This window comes from Nomascus leucogenys, chromosome 20, assembly GCF_006542625.1.
Source record: "Nomascus leucogenys isolate Asia chromosome 20, Asia_NLE_v1, whole genome shotgun sequence".
In the NCBI taxonomy this organism is placed as follows: Eukaryota; Metazoa; Chordata; class Mammalia; order Primates; family Hylobatidae; genus Nomascus; species Nomascus leucogenys.
Window position 1 is genome coordinate 78,666,394 of NC_044400.1, and position 12,932 is coordinate 78,679,325.

Below are 12,932 nucleotides of genomic sequence, written 5' to 3' on the forward strand. Positions count from 1 at the left end.
ACCCGGCAGCCACAGATTCTGGGCTGCTGCTGGTGCTGCAGGTGAGCGAGGCAGGTGTGTGCCCCCGAGCTGTGAGCGGCTTAGCAGAGGAGCAGAAGATAAACTCCCAGGACGCAAGGAAGTCAGCAAACACCTGTGCAGGTGTGAGCTCTGGCACAGTGCACATGGGTCCGGCAGGCTGGGGACAGCACCGCCAAGATGCAGGCAGCTGAGCTGGGGCTGGGCTGGGAGGACTTCAGGGGTGAGGGTGGAAGGTGCGCATCCATATGGCTGGATTGTGTCCCCCAAAATTCCTATGTTGAAGTTCTAACCCCTGGTACGAAAGAATGTGACCATATTCGGAGATAGGGCCCTTAAATGAACATTAGACTATTAGGGTGGGCTCCAATCCCATTTGAGTGGTGTCCTTATAAGAGGAGATCAGAACACAGACAGAGCTGGGAGTGGTGGCGCACACCGATACTCCCAGGCAGGAAGATTGATTGAGCCCAGGAGTTTCAGGGCTGCAGAGAGCTATGATTGCACCACTGCATTCCAGCCTGGGTGATGGAGCAAGACTCTGTTTCAAAAAATCAAAAACTACAAAAAAAGGCACAGAGGGAAGACCACATAAAGACGAGGGAGAAGGCGTCGTTTCCAAGCTGAGGAGGGAGAAACCAACCCTGCCAATACCTTGATCTTGGACTTCTGGCCTCAGAACGGTGTGAGAATCTGTTTCTGTGGTTTAAGCCGCGCCCTCTGGGGTACGCTGTTATGGAAGCCTGCATCGGCTAATACAGCATCCTGTGTGAACAGAACATCCCGGACAAAAACCCAGGGGCAGGAGGCACATGCGTGTTTTGGGATTGGAGTGCATCCTGTTGGTGGAGTGTGACTTATGCTACACTAGAGGGGGTTTGGTGGGAACAGGGCCCAGGGCAATCACTCAGGGCCTCGGCTGTGAGGCCGGGAGGCCCGGACTCTTACCTGCGGGGATGTGGAGCTGGGAATGAGGCTGTCTCGAAAAACAGGAGGTAGCCAGGGGACGAGAGGAAAGTAGGGATGTTCTAGGCAGAGGGCACGGCTTGCACAAAGGCCCGGAGGCGAGACAGCAAAAAACAGATTTAGATCGGAGTGCGTGGTACAATAGAGCTGAAGCCCAGGGTGGGAGGAAGCTAGGGAAGGGGCCCCCATTCCAAATGACTGAGCTTGGGGAACCGTGGGAGTGGGGTTAGCTGGGGTTTAGATGGGCTGAGCAAGACATACTCTCAACCTGTTTCTTTAAGACAATTTAGCAGTTGTGGGTGCTTTCTCTATGCGTGTGGCAGCAAAGAAGGGTGGCTTAACAATGTGAACTCCCAGGATTGTTGAAGAGAAAGAGGTGATTTCACTCGCAGTACCAGGAGCGCAAAGTATTACCAGACAATCACACACACAGTCGCCTTTCTCACCGCTCACGGTCAGGGTCACGGGTGGAGCCTTCATCCCTGAAGACGCCATGGAGTGGGGACACCTTTGCCAGGACGCTTCCACGATGCAGGGCCCTGTCTGCTTTTCTTCAGCTGCGGGGAAGAGGGAGGGGATGTTTGCTGCAATTGCACTTGCGACAATGGTGGGGTCTGTAGTTTTCAAGGTGAGCTCAGGAATTCCTCCACTTCGGTAAGGGAATAAAGGCTGCGTGAGGAAGATCCAGTTCTGATGTGGACGAGGAGGGCAGGAGGGTCGCCAGCCACCCAGGACTTGCTACGTTTCACACCTGCAGTCTCCTGGCTGCGGTTCCTTGGGCAACATCCTGGCCAGTCTTGCAGTGGGCTCAGCCCTCGGCTGGTTCCTCTGATCTGCTCATCCGCAGGGACCCTGCCATGGGCAGCCTGCGTGAGAGCTCTGGGGTGTGTTCATCTCGGCTCTGAAGCGTGAACCGTGGTAAAGCCTTGGTGCTGCAGGACCAGCTAATTGGCAGCTTGAGCGTTTGAGCTTCACTGTGGTAGCTTGCATAGTGTCTCATCACTGAAGTTTCCCAGATGGGAGACTAGGGGAGGCAGGAGCAGCCGAAGTGGGGTGGGGAAGTGGGGTGGCCTGAGAGGGACGGGGTGCCGGCCCCTGAGGGCTCTGCTTACGGTGGGGCAGGTGGGATAGGTGGGGTGGCGGGCACCTCTGGGATTGTGGTTGGAGGACCTGGTGGATGGTGGGAAGGAGGGAGGCCATTTACTGAGACTGGAAAGACACGGAGGCTGGGGGAGCAGGGCTGGTTGAGACAGGAGCCAGCGCCTGCTGGGCCCTGCTAAGTTGGGGGTGGTGCAGGGAGGAAGTGACTGTGGAGAGGGTGTCGAGGAGTGAGGGGTCATCAGGGCAGAAATGGGGACTGAGTCACTTCCTGGCAGGAGAGGATCCTGGAAGGGGGATGTGTGGCACGAGCCTCAAAGTGGGCCTGATGCCGCCCCCAGGCAGCAGCGACCTCAGGACTGAGCCCCCGCCTTCCTCTGCCTGGGTGTATTTATAGAGGGCCTCCTAGGTTTCAGGAGCTGGGGCAACCGCTGGGAACAAAACAGACCAACCCCTGCCCTCGTGGGGCCTCCTTTCTAGATGAGGATGGGGGTGCAGAGCAGATGATGAGGGATGGGTTAGAAGCTGCTGGGTCTACTGAGGGCGGGCGGGGGGTGAGGGGACTGCCAAGCGGCTTGACCTTGCATAGTAGGAGAGCCCAGAATGTGAGCGTGGACCTACCATGGTGGAGGAAGAGAGGCTAGAAACCAGGGACAGGCGCCAGGGAAGGCCTAGGGAGCAATGGGAGTGGACTGAGTGACACAGGATGTCCTGGATCTGAGGAGCTAGAGGCCAGAGAACCAGAGTTCTGAGCATAGCACGAGGGGACATGCCCGGGGATCCCTCCCCCAAGCCCAGCTGGCGCTGGCACCAGGACATGAGGGTGCAGTGGACGAAGGCACTGCAGCCCGGTCCTCTCTGGCACCTGGGCCCTGAGCACAGACTCTGATTTCACAGACAGGGCTCTAACCCTGGCTTCGCAATAGCAGGGGCAGGGCCAGCGGCCTTAGCAAAGGCCTGACCCAGGCAGTAACTTTAAACTGAGTCTTGAACACTGGCTGGGGATGAGGAAGGGCATTCCAGGCAGAGGGCACAGCAGGTGCAGATGCTCAGAGGACCCTCTGCACACGTTAGTTAGTACCACAAGTGTGAGTGAGCCCCGAGCCGAGTGTGCCTGGGGTGGGGGCATGCAGGGAGTGAGCAGGATGGCAGCCAGAGGGGGGTCCAACGGTCTCGGGGGGACTGTGTACCCATGTGAGGACGTGGGCTTTTTTGGAGGCCACACCTCTCCTGGAAGGTCTGTGTGGAGAGTGGCAGGACCAGGTGTGCTCTGCAGCTGCAGGACCAAGGGCTGGGAGCAGGGGTCCATGGAGACGGTGTGGCCCAGCTGGGCCATGGCCCTGGGTGGAGAGGGGTGCAGCGTGCAGCTGGTGCAGGGTACACAGTTGCATCTGAAGCATGGTGACTTATTAGACATGGCAGCAGGAAGGCGAGGACAGGAACCCAGAGAGGAAAAGGCCCTGGGCACTGGGCTTGGAGGCTGGGTCAGGAGCAGAGGGCGATTAGGCCCGGGGGCGGGGGCTTCCAGGAGGAGGGGGCACACCTGCCTGTGCTAAGAGGCAGGGCTGCACAGGGTTGGGCTTGATGACCTGTTTCCCTTCTGAGATTCTGCACATCCTTCTTTGGTGAACAGCAGCGGTGGCCGCGGCGTCTGCAACAGCAGTGACATCCATGATGTCGTTGGTTCCTCATAACGTAGTGCCCGTGACAAGGACACGTGGGAACAGAAAAAAAGCACGCGGCACAGAAGAAGTCAGTTGCGGCGGCCCTCGGGGCCAGCAGATGTGGCCTCTGATCCTGGCTGCTATTAGTGTGAATGTTGTGCCCGTTATCCAGATGGAGAATCTGGGTTGAGTGGTTGGCTTGAGCCTTCCTTCCTTCCTGGGCCAGTGGTGGAAATTGTTGTGCTCAAATGATTCATTCTAGACAGATCCTGATCACAGAAGGAATAACGAGAAGTGCATTCAAACCAAAGATAATTCAAGTGCAGGTCTGACAGGGGGTGACCCTGGGCGAATCACTCAATTGCTGCGAGCCTCCATCTTCCGTCTGCACGAGGTATTATTAGAAGCATCTACTTCCTAGCGATGTTGTGGGGGCGCCTTGAGAGGCAAAGGGCCCGGCTGGTGCTCGCACGTGGAGCGGATCCTGCTATTACGGGTGTTATCAGGCGGTGATCACAACAGAACGTGCTGTGTGCGTGGCAAGTGCAACCACTTTGCAGCGTGCCTGGATAATCCCCAACATCCCTCAAAGCAGGAGGCCAGATTCCCGTTTTAAGAAGTGGTGAAACTGAGGCTCAGAACAGCGTTGGAACGCACGCAAGGTCTCCTGCTGTGCATGGCAGGCGCTAGTGGAGCCAGGCCTGCTGGAGCCCAAGAACCCTAGACTCACAGACTCCCCCCTTTGAAACACTACAGCTGGGGCATCATTTTATAGATGGGGAAACTGAGGCAAGAAACTGACTCAGCGGCCATGACATGGAGGCAGACGCCAGCTCCGCAGAGCCAGGTCCCCGCCTCCCTGTCCAGCCCTCTCTCCCCTCCCAGCCCAGCCCAGCCCAGCCCAGCCCAGCCTGCCTCCTCCATCAGCCGCACCTGTGCAGCAGCGCCAGCGACCTCTCCTGGCCCAGGCCTGAATCTGCAACAAAATACGGAGAGCTCTGAGCTTTGCTTCTATAACAAGGATTTCAGCATATGATGCTTCAGGGCTGCAAAGGATCCCCTAAATACCACATGGTCCATCCTCCCCTGAGAAATGCAGTGCGGACCGTATTGCACCAATACAGCCCCTACCCCCAGAGGGGCAGCTGGCAAAAGCATAACGCAAATCAAAGATGAACTGGGGACATCAGTTATAGAATCACTGGCCCAGCCCTGATGTCTGTGTTCACTCATCACCTGGGAGTTAGGGATGAAACATATTGAAATGCAAATGAACACTGAGCCAGAGTCAGAAGAGAGGCAAGGGAAAAGGGACAGAGTCTCCTGTTGTCCAGGACTGGGAAAGGCAAACGCATGTTGCAGATGCGCTGCATGTCAGACCGGGCTAGACTTCCAAAGCACGTGATCCAGTTGCATCACCCCGACCTTCTGAGTGAGGATGAGGATTGTCAGCCCAGTTTTATGGCTGGGGAAAACTGAGGGCTGCCCTGGTAGCTGGTTCCAGGCGAGGATGGGAGCCCAGGCTTCCTGGCATTGCTGTTAGGAGATTGTCCTGGCCACTCTGGAGAGAGAAGAGGAGGACAAACTGCCTCCATGAGACCCCTCTGCTGTCCCGTTCATCTCCTCTGGAGTGGACAGAGGATTTTCCCAGTTGCTGTGCCAGACCCCTGTTGACTCCAGCAGGGATGGCACCGTGCCCAAGAGGCCACAGAAGAGACCCAGAAACAGCGAGTGAGACACAGGGTTTATTGGAGAAAGTTACATGCAGGGACAGTCTGCTGGCAGTGGGCTGGACAGAGGAGCCGCTCCAGGTTGTAAGAAGCCTGCAGTTTATGTAGCTTTTTCCCTCTGCACCCTCCCCCTAGCAACCTCCTCCCAACCCAGAACAGAGGCCTGGACCCCCGCAGGGCCTGCATTCCAAGGGATGGGCCAGGGCCTCTTCCTCATGGATAAGGGGTGAATCTCTGGGTTGGCCACTCCTGGATTCCTTAGCTGGGGACTCGGAAGGCACATTCTTCTTAGGCCATGGGATCATTGTCAGGGCGTGCTTCGGTGACCATCATCGGTTTAGGGGCTGCTTCAGGGAAGAAAGGGGAGGGAACGGAGAATAGGCTTCCTGCTTCTGCTGTTTTCTTGGTTTCCAAGATGCCACGTTTGCGGTAGCATTTCCAGCATCCACAGCCAGTTTGTCATCTGGAGAATGGCGCTATGAAGTCCCACCCCCTGGCATGGTGGGGCTTGATGTGGCCAAGAGGAGCGCCCTGATAGAGATGCCTTCCCCACCCCACACGCCGCTGTGCCCGAGAGCTGGCTTCCCCCCTGCCAGAGGAGATCTCGGCTCCCTCCAGGACTGTCTTTTCCATAAAGCGGGGGGGGGCCCTTTCCCACGGGCTATCGTGGAAAGGGGAGCAGCTCTGGGTCTTGCCCGTGGCCCTGGCAACTTTACCTGGCATTTCCAAAAGTCATAGCTTGATCAAGGTCCTGTCACCACCTGAGATCTCCAGGCCAGAGCACTGGGTGTGAACCCGAGGACCAGCTGGCCCCTTCCCTTCTCCCCAGGCCTGGGGCACTGACTCAAGGAACCCCTGGCTCCATTCATTCCTCCCAGGCCTGGGACACTGACCCAAGGACCCCCAGCCCCGCCCACTCCTCCCAGGTCTAGGAGTGGGCTCCCTGAGTATCCCCAGCCCCGCCCACTCCTCCCAGGTCTAGGAATGGGCTCCCTGAGTATCCCTGGCCCCATTCACTCCTCCCAGGTTCCGGGGCACAGATCCAAGAACCCTCTCACCCTCTTTGCTCTGCTTACTCCTCAGAGGACCTGTCCGGCTGCCTGCACAGGCATCTCTCAAGCCCTGTCCTCCTCTCCATTCTACTGCTGCCCCCAGCTGGGCCCAGGCCTGGCCTCCTCAGGGCTCCCTGCCTCCACCCACAGCCTCTGGTGTGGGCGACCTGAAACACTGTCTGACCACGGACCGCCCTGAGCGCCTCATCTTATCCAGCCTTGGCTGGTGGTTTTGGGCAGGGCCAGCTGTGTGATTTGCAGGGTGCAGTGCAAAGTGAAAAATGTTGACAATCAGGTCAAGTGCTTTTCCTTTCTTCTGTGCTCTCTCTCTGGGCCTGTCACCATGTTCTTTATGAGCCATTTAACATTGTGCTCCCTGGCCCACAGGGACACCCTCCCCCAGGGCCGGCCTCAAGACAGTGCTCAGGGCGCCCACCCCTGCCCCTTCCTGGGCCCAGGCCTGGCCCTGGCACTCACCAGGGACAAGGGCAGTGGTGGTCACTGTGTGGAGACAGGACCACGGGCACAGGCGGCTGAGAACCCCTCCCGAGGGCACAGGGCCGGAGAGGGAGCCTGGGCAATCAGCCCAGCCCATGCTCTGTTGCCCCCTCAGCCTTCACTCCCAAAGCTCCAATTAAAGACACAATTTTTTTTTTTTCAGTTGGAGTTTTGCTCCCGTTGCCCAGGCTGGAGTGCAGTGGCGTGATCTCGGCTCACTGCAACCTCCGCCTCCCGGGTTCAAGTGATTCTCCTGACTCAGCCTTCTGTGTAGCTGGGATTACAGGCATGCACCACCATGCCCAGCTAATTTTGTATTTTTAGTAGAGGCAGGGTTTCTCCATGTTGGTCAGGCTGGTCTCGAACTCCCAACCTCAAGTGATCCGCCCACCTTGACCTCCCAAAGTGCTGAGATTACAGGCGTGAGCCACCGCGCCTGGCCCTAAAGACACAATTATTAAGAAGTTCAAGTCGGTGGCTGCAGAGAATTAAGCCCCAGGTGTGGGGCCCTTCTGAGCAAGGTCCCTGGGCTGTGGCACTGGTCACACGCTGTGAGGCCGGCCCTGGTGTCAGTCCCCAGCCCACCTGCGCCTGCACTGACCCCTGCAGCAGATGCCACACCCCTGCCCGGGGCCACTGCTGTGTCCTGCTCTGCTGTCCGTTCGCTGCTGTAGCCCTGGCAACACGTGGCCCCTTCCTCCCAAAAGCCCATCCTCCCATCCTCACACAGGATTATAAAGTCCCTCCCACCTTTGAGGCTCAGACACACCTCCTCTGTGAGACCCCTCTGGATTTCATCTGGAGAACCTCGTCTCCTGGCTCCTGCCAGCTGGCCTGGGGACAGGAATGGTTCCTCCTGGAGGCGTGGGGTTTGGTCTGCACCCCAGCATGAGCGCAGCGCCTCCGCGTGTCCGTTGGACAAGCCTGACTTCTCCTGGGGGATCTGCTGTGGCGGAGACGTCACCCTCTCTCAGAAGCAGCTTATTCCTGACGTCCTGACCAAGCTTTCGTTTCTCTTTTTTCTGCCCTAAAGCTCTACGTGTCGTCTGACTTGGGGAAAAAGTGGACACTTCTGCAAGAGCGAGTGACCAAAGACCACGTGTTCTGGTGAGAGCACTTCCCCACCCCAAACCGTGAGGCCCGCAGCTCCGGTGAGGGCACTTCCCCACCCCAAACCGTGAGGCCCGCAGCTCCGGTGAGGGCACTTCCCCACCCCAAACCGTGAGGCCCGCAGCTCCGGTGAGAGCACTTCCCCACCCCAAACCGTGAGGCCCGCAGCTCCGGTGAGGGCACTTCCCCCAAACCCTTGGGAGCCCCTCCCTGCAGCTCCCTTTCCTCCTCTGGACCCTCCCCAGCCCGGGACTGGGTCCCCACCATCCACTGCCTCTGCCTGCAGCCCCACACCCTCCTCATCCCAGGGGAACCCCCAGTCATTCTTCCTGCTCCGCAGTGGGTGGTATCAGAAATGGTAGAGTCCAGGGGTTGGTGTCCCTCAGGCCACGTTTTTACCCATGAACCAGCTATGTGGCCCTGTGCCACCGCTGTTCCCTCCCCGAGCCTCACAGCGTCCCCGGTGGAGAGAGGTGCTGATGTACACATGTCAGCACAGCACCGGGCGCACCGCTCTGCACTCCCTGCCTGACCCCAGGCCCTGACTCAGCCCCTAACAGACCCCGTGGGTGCTGACCCGGCCTGCCTCAGCCCTGCTGTCCTGCTTATCCACACCTGGGCCTCCCTTCCATTGCTCAGCCTGTCACCCTTCCCCGCCCCTGCTGGGTGCCAATGAGCAGGATAAGTTTCGGATCATATCCCAGACAAGCCCCCACCCTGGCCTCCTGAGGAGGCAGACCCAAGAAAGAAGGCTCCCGTCCCAGGCAAAGGGCCACTGGGGGCCTCTGCATTCAGACGGTGGGTACCAGCCACTCGAGTGCATCCTCAGGGGATGCCTCTCAGTGTGCCCCCTGGGCAGCACCCCAGCCTCACTGCATGGGGGGGCACTCAGCTTTCCTTGAGAAATGTCTGTGGGATGCATCCATGAGGGCTGTGGAGGATGAGGGCTTGCCCAGGGTGAGGGTCTCAGGCAGCAGCATGGGGCCAGGAGCCAGTGCAGCCGTTCAGAGCTCAGGCCTGCCTCTCTCCTGCTGGGGGCCATATCCCGTCCTTCTGGTCACACTGCCTTTCATATCGCACCACTCATTGATGTGCTGATTCCATGGCATTCGTCTTTCTTGTGCGTGTACGTGCGTGCGTGCACACACACACACACACACACAGTGCTAGCCTTTCTCTTTCTTATCCCATGTGTGGAACAGACCATTGCACGGGCCTCCTGCGCAGGCCACAGCCCGGTCTCCCCAACAGAAAAACACATGGAGAGGGCTTCCTACCCGTCCCGAGGGCACAGAGGTAGCCCGGGCTATCAGCCCTACACACACTCTCTTGCCCCCTCAGCCTTCCCTTCCAAAGCTCCAATTAAAGACAAAATTATTAAGAGGTTCAAGTTGGCGGCTGCAGAGTGGGCAAGGGCCCTTTGTAATGTCACGCTGACCGTGGCGGGAGACTGGCGTCCTGGCCACCCCACAGGCTGAAGGAAGGCTTTTTCCTCTGGAATGCCGACTGCTGGCGTACACGCCGTTGGCTCATGGGGAGAGGCGACGGCCGGCCGTCTGTCTGCAGGCTGCCCACGGGAGGGCCCGGTTCCTCCCTTGGAAACCAGAGCACGGCCATCCATCACTGGCCTTGTCATTGCTGTCAACTGTCAGGAGCCAGAGCTGCCCCGCGGTGGGATGCCTGGGCCCGAGCGCTCACAGAGGTGGGGAGCAGAGCCAGGAGGTGGGACTTCTGAGCCAGGTCACTCTGGGGGATTGGCAGAGCTCTGTTCACTCCCAGGCCAGGTCAGCCTCATGGACAGCTCTCCAGCCAGAGAGAGAAACCGACCCACAGTGCCCAGAGGGAAATTGGCGATAATTCAAACATGTTATTTCAGGCAAATCAAATTGTTTCCTCCCCCAAGTTTCCCTGCTGTTATTCGAGGGAATCACAGCAGACGCTGGCCACTATGGCCCCGGCCCCGGGATCTCTCCTGGAGTGTGGTGACAGCGGTGGGGATGCCTCCCCTCCCCCGGTAAGCGGTGAATAATGCTGTTTTGACAGCATTTCCAAGGAGCTCTTTGTCCTTGAACTGACAGCGGGAATTGCCAAAGCCCCGTGTTCTGTCTGAAGCTCAGACTCATTAACGTTTTGAGAAGCTACACAGCAAACAAGCTCATTAGAGTGGCCTGCAAGTGAGAGGGAGCAGCCCCAGGTGCCCTGATACCTGCTGCCTCCTGGGCAGGGCCTCAGGCACCCACCCCCACCCTGCCCTCAGTATCTCCACGCCCCAGAACAGAATCATAACAGCAGCTGCCCCGCAGCCACCCTGCTTTGAATACTGAGTGTCCGCCGGGCAGCGCATGGAGGCTCTGAATGCACCGTTCCATGGCATCCCCGCAGCAGCCCATGAGGGTCTCCCTCATGTCACAGGGAAGAACTGAGGCTCGGGCATGCGTTCTAGGTCTCATGTCACAGGCGGGAGCTGAGGCTTGGATAGGTTCGGGCCCACATTCTAGGTCCTGCTGCCCCAAGCTGTAGCCCTTAGCCTCGGTCCCCCTCTGACTGTGGCCAGTGGCCCTTGCCCACTCTGCTGGGTGGTCTGGCTGCCTGGGCTTCACCGGGTGTTCCTGCGTCTGCCTCCTTGCTCAGCCCCACGCACCCAGGGAAAGCCTCAGCCTTCCTCTCCATCAGCTCCAGGGCCTGGCCCTGGTGCAGGGCATGGGGGCGGCAGGGCCTCTGCCCATAGAAGGAAGAGGTAGAGCTCTCCCCACTGCATCCTTGGTTATCATACCTTTCAGGGCTTAACAGAACCATTTGCACTGGAGCTGCCTTCAGCACAAATGGGGTGAAAGTCAGTTCCCACTTCCCAAAACACTCACTCCCTGAGGGCTGCCTGCCCCAGGCCATCTCACAGGCCTGCCATTTCTAAGCAGTGGAGACCCCGACAAGCAAGAAGGCCTGTGTGTCAGGCTTGCTGTTTCCTGCGGGGAGTGGGGCTCTATCTCAGATGTTATAAGTGTGATCTAAGAGAGTCTTCAGAACCCATGACTGAGGGGCCTGGAGCAGGGACCAGGCCTCAGGCCACCTGTACACCAGTGTCTAGCCCAGGGCCTTCGCCAGTACACTGAGATATGGCTGTGGGAAGTGCTCAGAGCAAGAGACTAAAGGAACAAACATGGTAAATGAATGAATTTAGAGGGTGAGTGACTCGAAATGAATGAGTAAATGACTGAGTGATGAGTTAGTGAGGTAATGAATGAATGAATGAATGAGTGAATAAATGAGTGAATGAGTAACTACTAAGTGAGTAAATGGGTGAGTAAATAAATGAGTGTGTGATTGAGTGAGGGAATGAATGAGTCAATGACCGAGTGATGAGTTAGGTAATAAATGAGTGAATAAATGAGTGAGTAGGTGAGTGAATGAATGAGTAAATAGCTGAGTGTGTGATTGCATGAAAGAATGAATGAATGAATGAGCAAGTAACTGACCGAGTGAATGAATGAATGAATAAGTGGGTGAGTGAGTGGGTGAGTGAGTGAATGAGTGAGTGAGTGAGTGAATGAGTGAGTGATCGAGTGAGTCTGTGGTTGAGTGAGTGAATGAGTGATTGAGTGAATGAGTAGTGAATGAGTGACTGAGTGAGTCTGACTGTGAGTGAATGAGTGAGTGAGTGGCTGAGTGAGTGAGTCTGTGACTGGGTGAGTGAGTGGCTGAGTGAGTGAGTCTGTGACTGCATGAGTGAAAGAGTGAGTGAGTGAGTGAATGAGTGGATGAGTGAGTCTGTGACTGAGTGAATGAGTGAGTGAGTGAATGAGTCACTGAGTGAATGAGTGGGTCTGTGGTTGAGTGAGTGACTGAGTGAGTGAGTGAGTGGACGAGTGATTAGTGACTGAGTGACTGAGTCTGTGAGTGACTGAATGAGTGACTGAGTGGCTGAGTGAGTGAGTCTGTTACTGAGTGAGTGAATAAGTGAGTAAATGAGTGAGTCTGATTGAGCAAATGAGTGACTGAGTGAATGAGTGAGTGAATGAGTGAGTGGGTAAGTGAGTGAGTGACTGAGTGAGTGAGTCTTTGATTGACTGAGTGGTTAAATGAATAAGTGAGTCTGTGACTGAGTAAGTGAATGAGTGACTGAGGGAATGAGTGAGTGAGTGAATGAGTGAGTCTGTGACTGAGGGAATCAGTGAGTGACTGAGTGAGTGAGTCTGTGACTGAGTGAGTAAATGAGCGAGTGGGTGACTGAGTGAGTCTGTGATTGAGTGAATGAGTGAGTGGGTGAGTGAGTGAGTCTGTGATTGGGTGAGTGGGTGAATGAATGAGTGAGGGCAGAGGGAGCCTGTGCTCCGGGTGTCATTGCCCCGCTTCACAGATGATGGATGATGAGGCTGAAATTCCATATTGCTGGTGGAGGGTCTGCTGCTGAAGGGAACAATGCCTGTCTGTATTCAGGAGAGAGCAATGTCAGGCCTGAGACCTCCTTTCCAAGGAGCTTACAAATGGTCCGTTCACAAAAGCCGAAATCAACACTCCACCTTGAAAGGGAGAGCTCTTTACCTAGGGTCAAAATGATTGATGCTGGTGCCCCTGTGTTTGAAATCTCAGTAGACTATGGGGGAGTCCCAGCTGGCTCCCACCACATGGCACATCTGTGGGGTCTGTACCACTCAAACCCATTTATGTATTTCCCCTGTCCACCTGGGGCCACTTGGGTGGACCTGGTCCCTGGAGAAGGTGAAGCAAATGGGGATCCTGGTGCCAGGCAGGTTGGGAGGAAGGTTGGGAACCGAACGGGGCCAAGTCTGGGTGGGAAG

General features: G+C 57.1%; 1 protein-coding gene across 3 annotated transcripts in view; it reads left to right on the forward strand.

Annotated features, from left to right (window-relative positions):
• SORCS2 (sortilin related VPS10 domain containing receptor 2) overlaps nucleotides 1-12,932 on the forward strand; it is a 537,963-nt gene that overhangs the window by 442,779 nt on the left and 82,252 nt on the right. For all 3 annotated transcript variants that reach the window (XM_030801231.1, XM_030801232.1, XM_030801233.1), the window contains exon 5: nucleotides 8,060-8,133. In XM_030801231.1, the coding sequence (XP_030657091.1) occupies nucleotides 8,060-8,133 (74 nt within the window). The remainder of the gene's footprint in view (nucleotides 1-8,059; nucleotides 8,134-12,932) is intronic.